The 18,502-nt window shown below is 37.3% G+C and overlaps 4 protein-coding genes across 5 annotated transcripts; 2 read left to right on the top strand and 2 right to left on the bottom strand.

Annotated features, from left to right (window-relative positions):
- Window positions 1-2,560: 2,560 nt before the first annotated feature.
- Window positions 2,561-7,351, top strand: LOC143445022 (WD repeat-containing protein 43-like). Its single transcript, XM_076943814.1, has 15 exons — window positions 2,561-2,798; window positions 3,010-3,153; window positions 3,268-3,386; window positions 3,481-3,601; window positions 3,775-3,923; window positions 4,025-4,192; window positions 4,304-4,469; window positions 4,567-4,656; window positions 4,923-5,042; window positions 5,246-5,386; window positions 5,695-5,813; window positions 5,897-5,960; window positions 6,174-6,345; window positions 6,558-6,625; window positions 6,847-7,351. The coding sequence occupies exons 1-15, from the start codon at window positions 2,607-2,609 to the stop codon at window positions 6,946-6,948; spliced, it is 1,935 nt and encodes a 644-aa protein (XP_076799929.1). The 5' UTR covers window positions 2,561-2,606; the 3' UTR covers window positions 6,949-7,351.
- A 106-nt stretch (window positions 7,352-7,457) lies between these two features.
- LOC143445021 (clathrin heavy chain linker domain-containing protein 1-like) lies at window positions 7,458-11,784 on the bottom strand. The gene is made up of 12 exons (XM_076943813.1): window positions 11,477-11,784; window positions 10,887-11,090; window positions 10,492-10,637; window positions 10,168-10,295; window positions 9,914-10,067; window positions 9,706-9,788; window positions 9,176-9,342; window positions 8,855-8,983; window positions 8,648-8,749; window positions 8,389-8,546; window positions 8,155-8,299; window positions 7,458-7,883 (listed from the first exon to the last, which is right to left on the bottom strand). Exons 1-12 carry the CDS (start codon window positions 11,680-11,682, stop codon window positions 7,529-7,531), a joined length of 1,977 nt encoding a protein of 658 aa, XP_076799928.1. The 5' UTR covers window positions 11,683-11,784; the 3' UTR covers window positions 7,458-7,528.
- Window positions 11,785-11,838: 54 nt separating this feature from the next.
- LOC143445027 (large ribosomal subunit protein eL34-like) lies at window positions 11,839-14,500 on the top strand. The gene is made up of 2 exons (XM_076943819.1): window positions 11,839-11,994; window positions 14,202-14,500. Exons 1-2 carry the CDS (start codon window positions 11,916-11,918, stop codon window positions 14,456-14,458), a joined length of 336 nt encoding a protein of 111 aa, XP_076799934.1. The 5' UTR covers window positions 11,839-11,915; the 3' UTR covers window positions 14,459-14,500.
- Window positions 14,501-15,407: 907 nt separating this feature from the next.
- Window positions 15,408-16,977, bottom strand: LOC143445026 (dual specificity protein phosphatase 14-like). 2 transcript variants are annotated; one of them, XR_013113784.1, is made up of 4 exons: window positions 16,562-16,977; window positions 15,982-16,154; window positions 15,541-15,815; window positions 15,408-15,504 (listed from the first exon to the last, which is right to left on the bottom strand). XR_013113784.1 is itself a non-coding variant. In XM_076943818.1 (3 exons), the coding sequence occupies exons 1-3, from the start codon at window positions 16,715-16,717 to the stop codon at window positions 15,602-15,604; spliced, it is 543 nt and encodes a 180-aa protein (XP_076799933.1). In that variant the 5' UTR covers window positions 16,718-16,977; the 3' UTR covers window positions 15,408-15,601. The 2 variants fall into 2 exon arrangements, 1 of the variants encoding a protein (XP_076799933.1); XM_076943818.1 differs by having other exon boundaries at window positions 15,408-15,815.
- Window positions 16,978-18,502: the final 1,525 nt, after the last annotated feature.

The raw sequence follows: 18,502 nt of genomic DNA, 5'->3' as shown, positions 1-18,502 counted from the left end.
AAGTCGACCACTTTCTATGGTTAACTTCGTAGACTGTGACGCATTGAACAACTATGAATAACAACACACGCAAAGCAGGCATGCACGACATTTTTGTCACGACTTAATACGATAAGCAGAGAGGAATCGATTACGTAACGCAATGCTTTGCTTTGCCGATTTCCGTAAACAAGTATTCTATGCAGCATTCGATTTGCAAGCAATTTTATAATATCATCACAAACTAAATCGTAAAAACGTTTTTATTACCTTGTTTGACAGTAGCGCAGCTGGGAATAGAATTTGGTATACATGGACTCAGACATGTTTAAGTTGAAGTTAAACTCTCCACCACCTAGCCGCACAAGGTTTATTGTTTTTGCTAGCAAAATCGTTTTTTTCCAAATACATTTTACAATTCATAGCATTAATACAACAAAATTTTATTTTTGGATTTGCATTAAAGAAGGTTTTTGATAGTTAGCTGTGTAAAAAACCAAAGAGAAATAGCTAACATCGCCAGTAAATTTTGTCAAAAGTATTTTGGCAACACTAGCGTCACTCTGCGAAGTCAGTTGCCACTTGTCATGCTGAAGAGGGCACGTGTGTTACTGATGATTAAGGCAAATAAGAAATTGCTATAGGTTTGCTGGTTTTGTAGAATCTTAAGGCCAAAATTTAGCTAGTAGCAGCTTACCGGCAATGAGCCAAACTATTGTCGTATCATAGGTTAGTCCAAATTCTTGATTTAGTTATTGTGCTGAGAAATAATGATTTTTAACATAGTCCTACTCCTACGATCTATGGCAGGGGTGGGCAAACTTTTTGTACTGAGGGCCACATTTGAAAAAATGTTTCAGTTGGGGGGCCGCACACTCTCATTACAAAGTAGGAAAATTTACCCGGTGTGTAAATAAACGCATATTAATATTAAACACAATTTTTGTATTTCACACTCAGTTACGTTTAAAGCTATGCAATCATCATCACAAAAGTTAATGAGACTTGTGCATCTGTTCACAGTTTTTCACAATTGTGGCAGCTGCACACACAAGGTTTATCAATGTTCACCCTAAACGTTTTCATTTTCACGCCAATTTAAGAAAATTAAACAAAGAAAAGCTAGTTGTTTGAACACTAATTTAAAATAAACAAACAAGTATATAAATTAGCCTTCAGTGCACGCATGGTTTCTCATCAAACAAGACCTATCGATTACGTACCATAACGAAAAGTGTGACACTTGCACACATGAGATTCAACAATGTAATTGCCAAAGTATTTTATCTTCTTGGCGATTTATAATAAATAAACAAATAATTGAGGCTTCAATGCGTGCACGATTTCTCATCAAAGGCTGCTGTACTTTCCAGTCGGGAGTAGTATCGGCTATCAAAAAACTGATATCTTGATAAAAGACATTTAAAATCAGACTTCTTTGTCAAACAGTTGATGATCTGGGATTTAAGCTCCGTGAGTTACCAAATTAGCAATTCTAAACTTTTGCTGAAACTGATAAAGTTTATATTTTTCGACTTGAGTTGTTTGCAAATCCCTTATCATCGTTTTTTAGTTCCTATCTATGAGTCTTCAATCTACAACCTGCTTATTTACACACGTTTTGTCATTACTAACCTCAAACGTTATTCAAATATAAAAAATTTTAAATTCATCAGTCATGTAAAACTTTTCGTTACTGTTTTGACCTGAGGAAAATTGGTTAAAATTGACTATTAAAATCATATAAATTTGATCATAGCCCAATGCCTGCTCAAATACTGAATCATTCACCTCCGAGTTTGGCTTTCATCCAATACCATGATAAATACAGCTGCTACAATATTTGCGTTTCCAGGCACTTCACACGCCATTTCCAGCTACATTAAATTTCACAGCGACATCATAATAAACTTTGTCATTTAAGTGGTGTATGTTAGTTAATAAAGTTATTTATGACTTTTTTAACCGACTTTATAGCTGTCCTGTTTTCAGAAGTGGGCAGTTGGTATTTTGAAATTACCATCGATACCGGTACTTTGCAAAAAATGTACCGACGGTTCCGGTATTCGGTACTATTTAAAAAAAGTAGTTCAGTACTTTTTGTGTAAAAGATGCTGCTGCAAATGCAATGTTAGCTACAATTATGTCCCCGGTAAATGTTACTCCTGGTCAAAACATATGTAGCGTTAATCGCTTGCAATTTTACTTGACATTTCCATATTAAAAAAATCAACAAATTCTAAAATTAGTATCAAGGATTAATAAACATGTATTTTTGAAAACATACTTGTTAAACTTTTATAATAATCACGTGAAAAGTACCGAGTACTGGGATCGATTAAAATTTTTTGAACACATCAATCCGGTCCTTTTTTTGAAAAGTAACAACAGTATCGATGCCGGTACAATAATTCGGTACTGTGCCTGTTACACAAGCTTGATGCAGCTTCGTACGTAATGTGTGAACTGTTGTTAATTTTATTGCAATCAATATGCTGTTAGAACTTTTAAAAGTATACTGTATATTGATCAGCCTGCGGTAAAAATTGCAAATCTATTTCTTGTAAATTTTTCTATTGCATTTTCTATTACATCTGATAGTCTGGTAGTTGCTGCTGACAGTAACAATGTCAATAAATACCAACTGCTGCTCTTCATTTGGAAGCAATGACAGTTTAGCGGTCTGCTCTACCGATGGCGTCCTGCACATCTGGGATGTTAGAAGCGGGCAGGAAAAGCAGCAATACACGCCGGCGAGTCATCTTGCTGCATCGTTCACTTGCCTCTCTTGGAAGATTCCGCATCACAGAGATAAGCAGGTAAAAAGTGGTAATTTAAGAAATCCTGGTTCGAACCACGATGAAAAATGTTGTCAGTGTATGACAAGCTGTGCGCACATTGATGCTATGATTGAACCTTTCTATGCTTTACATTTCACAGCAACGTTTTAGTTGATGTATACCTGTGGATATATTTCTTAGTTGGACATTCGCTTACATGTCTATTTTGTTTTTTGTTACCTTTTTGCAGGAGTTGAACAATCCAAAAAAGAAGAAAAAGAAATTAAAACAAAAAGAGTCACAAGAAGACAAGTTGGAGTTCATTGCTCTCGGAACTGCAGTCGGCGATATTTTATTATATAATTGTCTCAATGGGGAACTTGTGTTTAAATATGTAAGTTTTTACGAAACAATGCTCGATTATTACGCAACAATTGCAGTGAATATTTTTATTAAAAAACATTATATATGGGAATAGGCTATTAACTGTCAATTTTTGTATTCTCAGAGCGGAGGTCACAGTGACAAAGTGAACTCCATTGCATGGCTGAATGAGTCGACCTTTTATTCCTGTTCTGATGACCAAAACATCGTGGAATGGGATGTAACCGCACAAAACCATATTTGGTTCGTTGTTCTCCATCATTTTAGCAGCATTTGTTGAACTAAACTTCTTGCAATTACTTCCAATGATTTTATTAATTACTGTTAATTTTTCCAGCAAATGGAAAGCAGAAAAACGCGAGGTTTACAGCATCTGCATCGGGCCTCACTCTAAGACCATCCTGTCAGCCGGCAAAGCAATTAAACTGTGGGATTTAAAAACAAAAGAACTTTTAAGGGTACAATTTTTTGTCACTGTATCAAGGAGACCTTTGAGACTTAATTTTTCAGACAATTTACAAAAATTTGTTGCAGTTCACGCGACAATGTGCTGCTATAAGCAAATACATGAAATGTTTGAATTATTGATCCGAGTAATATCTGCTAATTGCAAACTTCATCATCATCACAGAGATATGCCGGTCATTCTACTCCGGTTATTTCCCTCTCTACTGTTTCTCTTCCCTCACTCTCTCCACGACAAGACGCATCTGTTCTGGAAGCTTTGGATGGATTGTATTTCCTCTCAGCAGCATCAGAAGATCGAGTGCTTAGTGCTTGGTCAGTAGTTAATCATCTTCTATTTATTTATATCGCATTTTAGTCGACTGCATTTCTATCTCTGGTGATTGTGGCTTCTTAACTCAATTGTGACTCATCAGGCAAGTTCGGAATACGAAGCACAAGAAGATCGCTCTCTGCTCGTTCCTCCTTCCATCAGAGCCTGTGACTTTTGACATCCTTGCACCTAACATTCCCGATTGTCCAACTTATCTTCTGTCCCTGACACAAGATGGCGAAGTTGCCATATTTTGTCATGCACTAAATGGGTGAATACACGTTAGCAATTTGGTTTCGGATTATTTATTTATTGGTATATACGTGGTTTCAGAGTTGTATCTTATCGGAATAATATTTGTGGTTGTTTGTGCATTATGTAGACCTTTGAAGAAGCCTTTAAGCCCAACAAGGACGATCAAAGTAGTGACAGAAGATGCCGTTCTTTTAAACATCATAAGCGCCACGTTTGATAAGAAGAAAGATGGGGACAGCCCAGTGGTCATCGTTGCATACGGCTCCGATTACAACGTTGCATTTGAACAAATTGTGAGCGTTTTAAGTGGAATTGTTTTTATAATAATTTGTGGAAGCGTTGACATACGATGAGGTTTACCACTGGCTTTTTACTTGATTTTTGTGTCAGAATCTCGCCGACCATGAACTACAAGATATTGTTATCATTCGTAAAGACCCGACCAAAAGCGAGATCTTTATGGAAGAAGACAAAATGAAGGTGATGTTTAAACAATCTGTAATTAGGTTTGAATCGTGTCGACGGAAGAAAAATCAGTAAACATAATCGTATTTAGATAATCTGCCATTGGTAAAATTGTCACAACTTACACATTCTCAATGTTCTTGGAACAAACTGCACACTTGCAATTTTTGAATGACACGTGTCAGTTGGTTTTTTATGCTATCCACTGTCAACTTGTATTCGTGTGCTAGTCTCTTGCATGTCGACACTTTAATGCTGACTTACTCTTCAACATCTTGTAGCTACGTGAACCGATAAAAAATAAATATGCTTCATCGATCGCACCCGGCGTGCCTGGACATTCTGTCGGTGGGATTTCTGGTAAAAAGAGAAAGAAACTTCCATCAGTTGGGGAATCTCAGGTAATTAACTAATGGTAGCTAGGTCCCAGATAACTAACTTATGGTATCCAGGTCCCTGGTAACTAACAGCTGGTTTTGTGACAGCTGCGTTCAGTTTCATTTCTGCACTTTAGCTCAGAATTGTCAAAGACAACTTTCAAAACACTAAACACTTTAAAAAACTGAACTAAAAATAATTTGTGTGTTTTTGAAATTCTTTCCAGTTAACAATGGAGGAGCGTTTGAGTGCACTCAGCGTGGAGCCACCCCCTGTCGTGAAGGAAACTACTTTGGCTCCGACCGCTGATTCCTTCTCTGTCCTGCTTTCACAAGGACTTCAAAGCAACGACCGGGACGTACTCAATGTAAGAACGAAACTTTAACTCAAACGATTTGAGCATTGTCCATCGTGGCTGATCCCTGTTAACCCATTACAGTGTATAGTAAATTGAAAATGCAAGATATAAAATGGCACTGTAGGGTTAACGCTTATTTTTAAATTCTCTACACAAGCTTTCACAAGCATAAGCTTGCTTCATTAGGTGAACTAAAAGGAACTTGAACTTTGTCGTGATTGTTAACTGCATTGGTCATGCACAAATAATGAAAATACGCACAGAACCCGTATCGCACGTTAACGGTAGTTTACCGAGCATTATTTTCCATCTTGCAGCAAGTTCTTCAACACGGGAATGAAACTTTAATTCGAAACACCGTGAGGCAACTTCCAATTCATTACATCATCCCCCTGGTCAAGGAACTCACTGGGAGACTGCAAGGAAGTCCGGAGAAGTGAGGATTGGTTCCAGTCGCATGTTAACTATGTGTTCATGTGCTTCCTTTAAATGATGCATGTCCAACCCTTTTTTTTTCAGGTGTCTTACTTTTGTGAAATGGTTAAGAGCTGTCCTAAGCTGCCACACTTCGTACCTAATGACAGTGAGTTTTTGTTATACACGGGTCATGCTTCTGTTATCCATGTGCTATCACACAGCCACAGTCATTGCATTCTAATGTGTTTATAGAAACATTCTCAAAAAAACTATTTCAATAAATTACATTATCCCTCAAAAATTTTGAATTTATGATCACTATGATGTTGATGCGATTGTTGATCTGTGACCAAGTGTTGTTTGTTTGTTAAAACTCTAGTTTCCTGATGTTGTCCCTCTGTTGAGTCGTCTCTATCAGCTGATGAATGTCCGGACGAAGACCCACGGAAGATTGTCGCGGCTGGAAGGCAAACTGGACTTGGTGATGAGCCAGATCGCATCACGGAAGGACGATGAGGAAGAGCAAAAGCCGCTCGCCATCTTTGAAGAAGGTTCGTCTTTGCTTTATTTGTCATCGCCTTCAATTAACTCTATTTCTGTTTCCTGTGTATTCTGCCCATCTCTTGTATTTGCTGTTTTCCTTGATATTTGGTAGTTGAAGTAATCAGTAGTATTTAGTGTGGTAAATACTAGTTCAGATATTGCATTATCTGGACCTTGCTTCCTATTGTACGTGAGTTCAATTCCAACATCTCATCAACAGATTCGTCAGATGGTTATGAGGACATGATGATTGACGGGGTCACCATCGACCACTCAATGTCATCTGACGTAAGTCATATTTGATGTTGTTAAATTGCATAAAATAAAATCTTTCGAAGATGTTCACTGTTTTTGAGATTTTACTTTCTAGTAAAAACCTGCAAAGACCTTGCATAAATCTTTCAGTGTTATTTTGTGCAAGTTAGCAAGTCTCATGAACCTTAAGTTGTTTTTGTGTATTTGAATAAAGTCTAACAACGGTATCATCAAACGTCGATCTTCCGTTTTAGGACTGGGATGATTTTAGCGATGCAGACAACCACGTGGACGAGATCGATGGAGGAAAGCTCAATGAAGCTGATGAGGATCTTTTAATGGATGAAGACGGATGATAAATTTATGATTATCAACAGATTTTAAGCAGCATGAATAGAAGTTCTGCCTTCTAACGGGAGAGGAAATTGTGGTTTTATTTCATTCAATTCATATTACAGCGCAAAATAATGTCCTGGATAAAATGGTGACCCTAACTTTGCCCTAATACTGCCATTTCTTGATAAACACTGAAGTTTTAAAAGGTGACACCTCCCTCCAAATCACGTTGTTGTTGTTGTCAGCTCATTTTAATCTTTTAAGTGGTAACCTCATGCAATGAGTAGAACTTTTATCTGCAATTTCCTTACTTGGTGCTTCTACGTTTTAATGCGCTGCCATTGTTCCTTGCTGTAGCGCTCGCCAATATATTTGCGACTGTGTGTGCCAACCATGATCAGTAAAATATGTTGCTGCTGACAATGTGATGTTGATGTTATTGGAAGGGATGAATCTGCGGTGCAGAAATGTATCTTTGACAATTATCCGAAAACGAGTGACCATTATTCTAAAATAACCGCAGACAATGTTCGATAAATCTTTTATTGTTAAGAACAGCAGTCTAGGTGAAAGAAAGATAAGTGATAGTTAGAAAGAAATTCAAGTGTAATAGTCGAATGCCTCCTTCTCGTCCTGCGCAATCACCCGCAACGCTTTCTCAATCGCTTTCTTCACCACCTGCGCCGCACGTATCTCCATGGCAACCTCTGTGAGGTCATTATCCTCGCAAAATTGCGCGACTCTCATCCAGTCCGAGATGACGTCGTCGGCTACTTCGCTGTCTGTTTCATCATAAACGATCCGATGAAGGGATGTGACGTCACCAGACCTTATGACATATCCGTCTTCGTTTTCTAAAAAACCATCGGTGTACACGTCATCTAAGAAGCGAGCGGCGATATCTGTTGCATTGACGTCATCAGCGTTGATGAGCGCACAAATCGCCTGGTCGAATCTGAACACAGAGATGAGATCATAACTAGGTAAGGTATCATCCAGGTTTCAGGAGTCCACCCATTAAAATACAAGACAATATTGCAATGCAAACCCTAGTTAACCCGCAGATGTTGACTGGGTCGAATCCATCAGCAACCGGTTTATGGTCCAAGCACAGCAGAACCAATAAAAACTTTTGTGTTTCCAAATGAAAACAGTAACAAGAGGAGGCAGAACTTGCCTTGTTAAGTCGCTATGGCAATCAACCAATCACGAGAGAGCCCTCATACCTGATGGGCAGGGCAGTGGCTTGGTAGAGCGACATCATCGGGTGGTCTACTTGTTCAAGGTCAGGCGTGAGCTCATTAGACGGTCGACACAAATTCCAGGCAAGACGTCCACTGGGACAACATCTTATGAGCTGAAGGTACTGATCTGCGTTATGTGATGAGTGTCCATGACAAGAATCATCAAAGCAAGAATAATTTAAACAGCTCTAGAGTTCAACGGGTTTTATTATTTACTTGTAGTGAACTTTGCAACATTCTTTGAATAATCCAGCAGGGAGCTAAGTTGGTTGAGTTGATAAAAAGTTTTGCAAACTTCCATGTGATTCTGTACTTCCACGAACACTTCATGAGCGATCGCAAGACACAGGTCTTCGTACTGTGGGTGCTTTTGACTGCGAAAAACCACCGAAAAATCTTGAAATATTGGATAAGGCAAAACGTATTTGCTCTAAGAAATCTCGTGGCTTGTCACAGGTCCACGTTTAGTTCTCACCTGTATTCCACCAGACTTGAGCCCAATTCGTCACTTACAGTGATGCAAGGCTGAGAAATCCAATGCTCGATCAATTCTGGACGATTTTCATCCAATGCACACCTGTAAATGTTTGTCGAACAAAAAATGTGTTCATTCTAGAAACGAAACATTTTTTTAACACGAGATGTTAAAAAGTTTTACAAGCGTTAAAGGGCATTGATTAACCTTGAGCATATTAACGACATCTCCTCGTCAACAACATGCTCTTGTGCTGCAGATGAATGCATGAGTGCTTCGGAATACACCAGCAGCGGAGAGGGTAAGCTTTTGCAATCACGTGATACATCACAAAACCTGGATAATGTTTAATGGCAGCACGATGATTTGCGAAAGCACATGATCCACATGATTTACTCATGATGATCCACATGATTTACTGCTCATCACTTACGTACCACCATCATCGTAATTTTTGCTTCTCACAGTTAATGACGAAATAATTGACAATACATTATAGGAACGAATAGTTTATGAGTTATTATAAACCTCTTAAGAGTCTCCATGGTTCGAAGAACACCTCGAGGACTGTTTGCAGCATGTACGGCCGCTTTCTCGTACTCTTCGTCAAGGAAGAAGTCATTGAATTTATCTATGTACTCCAGGATCAATTCTGCCTCTTTCTCCTTGGATGGGTCATCCTCTTCAAAAGATGCCTGATAAAGCAGAAAGAACCTCTGTTTAAGCGCAACTCTAAAAGCAAATAGGGAACTGTGAAAGCTTCATAGTTATATTAGCCTTAGGTGACTATAGACACATGTTGATGCAATGTCAGTGACAAAATGAGCTTCTTGTTTTCGAAATCATATGCACGGCGGTAAAAGCAAAATTTTTATGTATTACTAAAAAAGTGTCGGTGTGCCAGGTCATCAACTCTAATTTGTTAATCAAATCTATTAAATAAAATAAAGAATGATAGAAATATCAAATGTCATTTCGTGAATCTCTAATGAAACAAGTTTCATGGAACCATGTCATTCTCATTGACGTTATTAAATTAATATTTTTGCTAAACTTACATTTTCCCCATCATCCATCCACGACAACTGACGTTGCAACGTACGATTTCCTCGCAACACTTTTATCATGTATTCACCAAGATCTGAAACGCATAGCAGCCCAGTGTGCTAACTCCATCGAATAAATTAATTTGAACGTCACATCTAATCAGTAAAATCTAAATGAAGCGTTGTCGTTAAGATGCGACATCACATTATTTATAAAAACCTTCTTTAAAGTCTCTGTTTTCTTCTTTCTTCTGCTTATAAGTTTTCAACGCGTCAAGAGCAGCTTTGATTTTTACATTTTTCTTCCGGAGTTCTAGTCCTCTGCTTAAAGTATCATCACGAGCTTTGATTCGCTGTTGCAGCAGGGCTTCCGTCTGAAAAATTTTCCACAATATGATTGCGACTAATCTAGAACTAAACAAAAAAATGTACTTTCAAGAGAAACGTAAGTGATTGTAAAATGTTTTACAAAACCTCAATTTTCTTGCTGATAGGGACATATGCGCTCTTCTGTTGTTTCAGAATTTCCTGCATCGCTCTGTCAAGTCGACTTACTGACTCCTGGAGAATGGTTTCATCCGTCCACTGTGCCACTGTTAATCCTTAAAATCGACCAGAATATCTTAAAATCGTCAAACGTTATAACCAGTGCCAGAATTTATGACAAGTTCACAAGCAGAAATTTCACTAAAACTTCATTTTAGTGATTTTGACTAGAATGTTAGAGAAATAGAGATTGTAAAACATACAACTTTTAAACAGCCTTTAGAAGTGAAATGATTGCTGAAGTATTAAAACCTGGAATCGGACGTTTCTCCTCAAACTCCTCAGGAGTTTCCCCTCTTCCCTGTTTTTCTTCGGAGACTTCTGATTGGTCGTCTCTTATCTTTAAAGTATCCAGATGGGTTTGTAACCTTTCATTGTCTGCTGTTAAAATGGCCAACCTGAAGGATAATCAAATCATAATTTCGAAGAATTCAACCTTAAATCAAAACAAGTGCACAGACAAATGAACTGATAAAAGATAAACATGATGTTGTATTACATGCATTATTACATTACATACATAAGTAATATATATATTTGTACAACAACAAATCAATTCAAATAAAAATTGTATGAACGTTGATGCAATGAATTGGCCACCATTTGAGATTAAACAGAATGTGTGCAAAATTAAAACATAAACTTACTTTTCTTCCAGATCTATTTTTCGTCTTTGATATCCAGCAATGGCTGAAGGAAGACTCGCCAAAGCTTTTATTTTATTCCTAATAAACAAAGTATCTCTCTGCCCATTTTGCAATGCGTTGATGCATTCTTCATACTCTCTTTTTATGTCGGCCAAAATATCTTTATAAACTGTCACATGGTTCACTACTAGATTGAAAGCCTCGCTGCAAACATGTAAAATATCTTTATTGGTATATTAGTTAATAAAATTAACAATGTAAACTAACAAAAAGTTATAATTTTTTAGCTTCTTCTATGGTGAATCTTTTGTGTCATTTAACACAGAGAAAGTGTTATACTGGTTAAAATCTTAATCTGTAGAATTGGATAAGCATGTGTTAACTAAACCTGGTACAGTTTAACAATTAAAGTTAAGGTTTTATTGCTTCAAAGTGATTACACATCAAGTCGTTCGTTTATTGACAAGTTGTTAAATTAAGGCTGTTTAAAACTAATTGTAACATAATTTCCAATCTTCAAGGAAGTTTTTCAAGTAATATAGGCCTATAATAATGCAGGTTTATAAAATCCAAACAACAATTTTAATAACCTGTAAATTGCAAAACGTTGTGAACTCTGATCATCTTCATTAAATCTTGTTTTCTGTTTTTCTTCTTCAATAAACAAGTGTACTTTGGCTAGAAAATGTTTGTCTTTGTCGCACAAAATGGGCGGCAAAACCGACTTTTGTGAAGAAAATCTGCTTGCTTGCGTTGGACGTAATGCTTCCGGAGTTATAGAATCCAAGTTGTCCATCCTAGTTCAAATAATTATTGTGGTCACCGCATTTTTTCCAAAACAGCTCTTTTACAATAATTTAACTAACAGCTACATTTTACACAAAGCTTTAACCAGAACCCTGACGACCACTAGCTCTTTAGTCTTGGCGCCCCCCGGCGTCAGGATGACGTCATAAATTTTTAACATGGGCACGAGATTTTCGAAACCATACCTTTTCTACTTGTTGCGTAGTGCGTGTGGTCGAGAAAATGGTTCAGAGACTTACCTATCGTAGAAGATTGTCTTACAACACTTCTTCCAACCGAAGAAGGATCTCAAAAACACCAGGTAAGCGTGGAGAATTGTTTTTAAATTCTGATGTGGTTAATTTGTGTTTTTCTGCTTTGACTTAGAGTAGGCTGTGACTCTAATTAGCCAGTGACGTGTTTGCCATCAGATGCATCATTGTCTGCTGTAAGATTGTGCTTAATTTAATCTGTTATTTGGTGTTAATTTGCGCAAGATTACATTTATAATAACCTGTATTCTGGAAAGAAAGGCAGTTTTCGTGAAATCTTGCATGTAGAAACAGACATTTTGCCATTATTACGTGCGTTGAAGCAAAGATGCCTTTTTTATATTAAGTCAGCATAACGATAAAGACATTTGGGGTCCAATATACATGTGCACAACCAGATGACTTGATAATTTGAGTAGCTAGCGTCTAGTATGCAAAGGCATCCTGTTGTGCACTTCTGAACTAAACTCAAAGTTGGCCCATTAATAATTCCCATGAGGTCGACTGGAAAGTATGACAGTTTCAACGAAGATTCATGCATGTAAAGATTAAAATTATAGTGCAATAACATGCACCAAAGCCTTTATTTGTTATACTCTTTATTTGTTATAAATCAGCAGTCAATCAGTCAAGTAACTTTGCCTGGTTTGTTTATTAGAAATTTGTGTGAATGTGGAAAAGTTTAGTGTGCATGTTAATGGATCTTGTGCGGGCAAGTGCTGCACTTTACATTATGACTGTGGTAACAACTAGGGATGTGCCGCGTGGAAGATTATTCGGGTTCATCCAAACCCGAATTTTATGAAGGTCGACACGAACGAATCCCGAATCTATTCGTATTAGAACCAAACAATAAAATTTCATCCAAAAGTTGTCAAGTCTTGCTTTAAAATGACGTAATCGATAAACAAATCGCTTTCTTTCGAAAAATAGTGTTTAAAAAACGATTGAAAAATCAAAATCGTTTGGAAAACGACCTTCATTGTAAGTACTGCTGACTCTATTTTAGCTTTGTCGGGAAACTAGATCATCATTTTTAACAAAAGTCGGTAAATTTATAAGTAATATTGTATTCGGGTTCGCCATTGTTGGTATTCGTGCTGGCCCGAATCTTCCATAAAGGCGATATTCGGCGAATCTATTCGGGTTTGGGTTCATATCGGCCCATCCCTAATATTGTGCGAGCATGTGCTGCACTTTACATTATGGCTGTGATAGCAACCACTTTCACGATAGATAATAACTTGACTGCTGAGTTTTGACTTGAACGTAAAAAGTTCGGATTGCATGTTGATGATGGATCAAAGGATCTGAGGACAGTAATCGCAGTTAAAATTATTCCTCCCACACTAAATGCTATCGAAAATTTGTCTGGACACCTGGTTTTTCATCAAAAATTCCCATACCTTCCAATCTGCCATTGTGGAAAGTATGACAACTGTAGCGTCGGAATTTTTGAAAACTGTGCTTGGTCCATGCTAATGTCTCCTTTTTTATTGCCCCAAAAGAGGGCCTACAGGGCTTGTGTTTGGTTTTGCAATTAACACAGGAATCCACATATTACACCATTTTGCACCCCACTTTTACCTGTCCTGCACCCCAAGATTTTCATCGTAAAGTGCCATGCTTTCCAGCATACCCAACCTGGAACTGAGACCCGCAAAACTAATATAGAGAAAGTGAATATTTACGTAGCACCGTTAGTGGTTAACACTGATTTACGCAATATTTATTTCAACAAAACAATTAGAACTTACAAATATTTTTTGCCGGGGTAATGCATTTTTTCTTTCATAAACTTGCTGAGGATATCAATTTACCACATCATGAAAGAAGTCTAATATTTTAATTGTTAAGCATGCATAGTTGGCAGGATATAATGTTACTTTGTTTCGTGTAAATACTAAACTCGGCACCTCTTACTCGAATACAGTATATATGGCCATTGTATTGTTTATGTAGTTGCTGACAAAAGCAATCAGAACTATTTCATAACTTTAGTTGTTACGGTCTAAATGTCATTTAATTTGTTCAATATTGCTGAGGGAAAATATATTTGAATATTTGTGGTTGCATTTCTACACACGATTGTCACTCAACAATAAATGAATTGTGAAATTGTGGCGCAATTGAGTTTTTTCACAATTCAAAGAAGCAGAATTTTATGATTAGGTTCTGCAACACACAATTTAGGAACCACTGTCTTATCAGAAATAAGTCGCATTTGCCAATTTATTAACATGTGTATTATATTCAGGTGGTCGGCTGGTGTATTTGCACACCAAGAAATTCGGATCCATCCCAAAATGTGGCGACACCAAACGAAAGTTATTTGGAATTAAACCCGCTCGCCCTAAGCAGTTGATGTCTATGTGCAAGAGGAAGAAGCACGTGACGAGGGCGTACGGTGGTTGCCTGAGCGCTTCGGCAGTTCGAGACAGAATAGTGAGAGCTTTTCTTGTCGAGGAACAGAAGATTGTTGTCCGTGTATTGAAGGCGCAAAGTCGCAAATAAATTTCTCGCTGAGAAACAATAAATTTCAAACCATAAAATGTTGCATTATGGAGGATTTGTCAATCGTCTTCAGAATTTTCAGGCCAGTCTAAGAAAGTTATAAACCTCAAAATTTGGCGAAATCTGAAGAATATGCGATTGTCTGTTACCCACTTTAAAACCTACTGCGAGCATTCGGCGTCATGGATATGATACCAGCATGAATTTGGTTGCCAGTTATTTGAGCAATATAACCAATTTGTAACCAGGAAACTCCATAACAATTTAATTGTTTCTCTCAGCAGTCCAGAATAAAACAGTTTTCAAGTACGTCATATCGAGGGCATTAAGTCCAACCCAGTGTTGTTGAGGCAACGGTTTTGCTGGCTGACTGCATCTCTCATACCAGAGTCAGTGAGTTTGTGCGCAAGTCCAGGGCTTATATATTAACTGTAAAACCAACCATGTTTGATCTTATGCGATTGTTGCCGAGATGATCCTTGCCTGTCACCAGCTAGTTTTGACTTTTGACCAAACAAAGATGCAGCTGCCTATGCTTGGAGGAGTTATACAAAGCTATTTCTTTACAAAGTTACTTCTCCCGTGTAGTTGTAGTGGCATGTGAGATGCTATTCAACACTTTCTATGTTGCAAGGAGGAAGCACAACCAATGGTGTAGATTCCCTCCATTTCAGGCAAATAATGGTGTCATGGAAGACTGCTAGCATCCTTTCATGATCAATGCTAAGAGTGAACAACAAATGTTCATTTCAACTCGTCCATCATGACTGCAGGGGATATATGCAAAATTGTGTTTACGTCATGTGCACTACATCTGTCAACGTGAGCTCAAATCTTCAGGAGTACTGTAGACAACTTTCGTAATCAGTTTTTTCCCAAAAATTCTCCACAAACGGTAAAAAGCTAATCATGGTCGACATTCTGCAATAGATTCAAGAAATACTTCAAATGCTCGAAATGAATTTATTCTGAAAAGGGATGTGTAACAACTGACAAACGTAGAAACAAAAGGCGAAATAAGCAATGAGTATATAAATGACAAACACCTTACACAAAAAGCCCATAATATATATGACAGACACCTTACACATTATCCAAGTGCAAAACCGACACAGTGATTTCATGGATTTATTGATAAGAAAATTATCTTCTAGCTCTACCCAGCCAGGATATCATACTTCTTGTCTCATTGTAATATACATCAGGCACCAATCCAATTGATGACTGAACCATTGACACTGATTTTGCACCACGAGTTTTCTTCTCAAATTCAATGAGCTGTCGCCAAAAACCAACATTTGGTCGGATAATTGATCGTCGACTGCGTACATGATTATGAGCTTCTCTTAAAGACATCCTGCAAAAAAATACCAAGATAAGAAACATAAACTTCTCACTTGCAAAGGTAACATGATGAAATGCCCTGATTTTTGTATTACAGTCTAAGTATTAGCACAGACTGCCAAATTAATGCTCTCTCTGTTTTAGCAACAGAGAATCAGAGGTAACTACTCCGTACTTACCTGCAGTATTTAATCAAATAAGCTATGCACAATGAAGCTGATCGTGACACACCAGCAACACAATGAACCAGGCATTTTTGCCCAAGCTTAGCTCTATCATTGATTAAGTCCGCAACTTTGTCAAAGTAGGGTTCTAAGTGAGCATGTGGAACATCATTAACAGGTATTCGCACCTAAAAGGAAAGACATACAACAATAAATTACACAGTTATATACCGTCGAAATTTAATTAATGATTAATCAGCCATATTAATGTGAGTGTAATTTCAGTTAAAATCATCAAAGTAGCAAGTGATTACTTTAAACTAAAATTGAATAAACTTTGCAATGTTCTCCTTAGAAACTACGTTCAGCTTGTTGGCTGCATCAGTTTTAACATTCAAAAATAAAAAATTATATGAAGGTACTTCATCTGTTCACCTATCGCACCAGCTATTCTACTAAACAGGTAACTTTTGACAGAAAGATCTTTCATGCAATTGGGTTAAATTGACTTTCAGCATTCAACCTTTGAAGTGATTGTCATGCAACATGGTCGAAAAAATATTTATAAAAATAATCATTTATTTAACACACTCACCACGTCTATACGAGTGTTCCATGACCTATTTGGTAGGTCAAGAGTTGCGTTAATTATAAGGCTTATATTCCTTGACAAAACTGCTTCCTTGTTGGTAACTGCAGTCCCACTGCATAAATAAAGGTTTGGGGTAATTTCATGGATAGTATTCCACATTTCTTACGGAGGAAGACAGTTTGTAAAAAGAATATTGTGCACAGTTCAGTCAATTTAGCAATGACTTAATTGCCAGTAAGTGCCTAAGTTTTTGTTGCCTGAATAGCAAAATGATAATAAATCTATCTATCACATTAACTTTATTACAATGGGTGCCTCTAATTTATGTTTCTTAGGCATTATGTTGTTTACAGGTCCGATGTACATTAAATATGAACCATGTACCCTGAAGTTCTCGAATAGCCTTGTTTGTACCGTACACATATTTTCAATGTATTTCCATTTGATTTTAAATGAATAAGTATCAAACCAGGCAATCTAATAAACACAGGCAATTCATGGAACCTATTAGAACAATCGGTCATTACTAGCAATGCGGAATACAAAACGATTACACGGTAAATCTTCACTGTCCACGTTGCACAGCAAATTAATTTAAAAAGGTCCAAATGTGCACTGCCATATTACTCAGATTGACAGGACGATCAGGATGGCAGAGTAACTGCTACTCAACTGCACATAAACACTTAAGAGCGAAGGGTCTGAGTCGAGAAACCTCCTTAGGGGAAAGCGCTCAAGCATGACGAAAATGACGTCAAAATAAGTTTCCAGGCTAATATCATCATCTTTTTTGGTTCGCAATAAAAAATAATTAATCGATCGTTTATGTCTGTTATTTAAAAAGCATGACTTCGGTTTTTCTAAAATAGCCTACGCGGGTTACACATGGTGGTATGGTATCACAACAATCTGCATCCTCGGCCTGAGGAAAATCTTTGCAATTGATTCGACGATGATTGACGTTCGAACCTCGGTTACCGAGGTGTTTTTTGTGCAAGTTCCGTTGAATATACATTTTATTTGTTTATTTGGGATATTGCCCGAGTTTGGAACTGTTCACCAGGACCACTGAGCTGAAGCAAGTGTCGCTCATACTTTGTTGCTGTTATTAGGTTAAAGGTTAGCGCCATTCTCTTCGCTCCCCACAGTCAGTGACAAAAAACGATAAGATTTTTTGCTCAAGGGTGTTGTATTACAGCGGTAACGCAACTGGGAACCTGGCTCGTATAGGCCTATTTACGAGCCAGGAATGCTAACTGCTCCTCCATCGAGCTGATTTCCAATGTTTCCATGACACCACCATACAAATGTATATATTATATTGGAAGCACGTTTAAAATTTTAATAAAATTATTTTGTATTCCATTAAAAACGTTTCAATTTGTCGAAGAGAGAATTGCTCCCCAAGTTTAACACAGCAGGTGGCCATTGAAAGTTTATTAAATTACCTTTTCAAGTTTATGCAATTGTTTGAATTGTTTTAAGTCTTTAATTTAGAATTATTGAATTGCTGTGGAAGTGTATTCATTTCATACATATTTCTTTTATTCTGATCTAGTGCAGAAGTGCACAACCAAATGGCGTCACAATTTGTGTAGCTGGGGTATAGTACATACAAATGTATCCTGTGGTTGTGCACTTTTGCGCTAGACCCTTTTATTCTCATATAAAAGTATAAATAGCCTTCAAACTGTGTGACGGACCATTTTTACTGTTTTGCCTGTTTGTGGCATGTCATGCAGGATATGCAATTTTCCTGAATATGCAGGATTCCAGTTCCTGGGATGGAGTTTCTATTGTGTGGTTTTCTTTAATCATCCATTTGTTGTGCACTTAAGATATTCATTGTCATTTTAATCAAACCATGTAAATTCATATATTTTATATTGGTTGGTAATATCAGTGTAGTTAATTTTCGGGAACATCTACATCTTCCAATTTGTG

Source organism: Clavelina lepadiformis, chromosome 2 (genome assembly GCF_947623445.1).
Source record: "Clavelina lepadiformis chromosome 2, kaClaLepa1.1, whole genome shotgun sequence".
Classification (NCBI taxonomy): domain Eukaryota; kingdom Metazoa; phylum Chordata; class Ascidiacea; order Aplousobranchia; family Clavelinidae; genus Clavelina; species Clavelina lepadiformis.
The sequence above is the reverse complement of the archived record's forward strand: the minus strand, read 5'-3'. Positions and strand labels throughout refer to the sequence as shown.

Bases quoted from the DNA above. Each gene is read 5' to 3' on its own strand.
- LOC143445022 (XM_076943814.1), top strand. From the start codon at position 2,607: ATGTCAATAAATACCAACTGCTGCTCTTCATTTGGAAGCAATGACAGT. The intron at 2,799-3,009 runs GTAAAAAGTGGT...ACCTTTTTGCAG, and splicing joins CGCATCACAGAGATAAGCAG to GAGTTGAACAATCCAAAAAA. The intron at 5,961-6,173 runs GTGAGTTTTTGT...TTAAAACTCTAG, and splicing joins ACACTTCGTACCTAATGACA to TTTCCTGATGTTGTCCCTCT.
- LOC143445021 (XM_076943813.1), bottom strand. From the start codon at position 11,682: ATGGACAACTTGGATTCTATAACTCCGGAAGCATTACGTCCAACGCAA. The intron at 9,343-9,705 runs GTAAGTTTAGCA...CTGCTTTATCAG, and splicing joins GGATGGATGATGGGGAAAAT to GCATCTTTTGAAGAGGATGA. The intron at 7,884-8,154 runs GTATGAGGGCTC...CTCTGTGTTCAG, and splicing joins GCCACTGCCCTGCCCATCAG to ATTCGACCAGGCGATTTGTG.
- LOC143445027 (XM_076943819.1), top strand. From the start codon at position 11,916: ATGGTTCAGAGACTTACCTATCGTAGAAGATTGTCTTACAACACTTCT. The intron at 11,995-14,201 runs GTAAGCGTGGAG...TATTATATTCAG, and splicing joins AAGGATCTCAAAAACACCAG to GTGGTCGGCTGGTGTATTTG.
- LOC143445026 (XM_076943818.1), bottom strand. From the start codon at position 16,717: ATGTGGAATACTATCCATGAAATTACCCCAAACCTTTATTTATGCAGT. The intron at 16,155-16,561 runs GTGAGTGTGTTA...CTTTCCTTTTAG, and splicing joins GGAACACTCGTATAGACGTG to GTGCGAATACCTGTTAATGA. The intron at 15,816-15,981 runs GTAAGTACGGAG...ATTTTTTTGCAG, and splicing joins TATTTGATTAAATACTGCAG to GATGTCTTTAAGAGAAGCTC.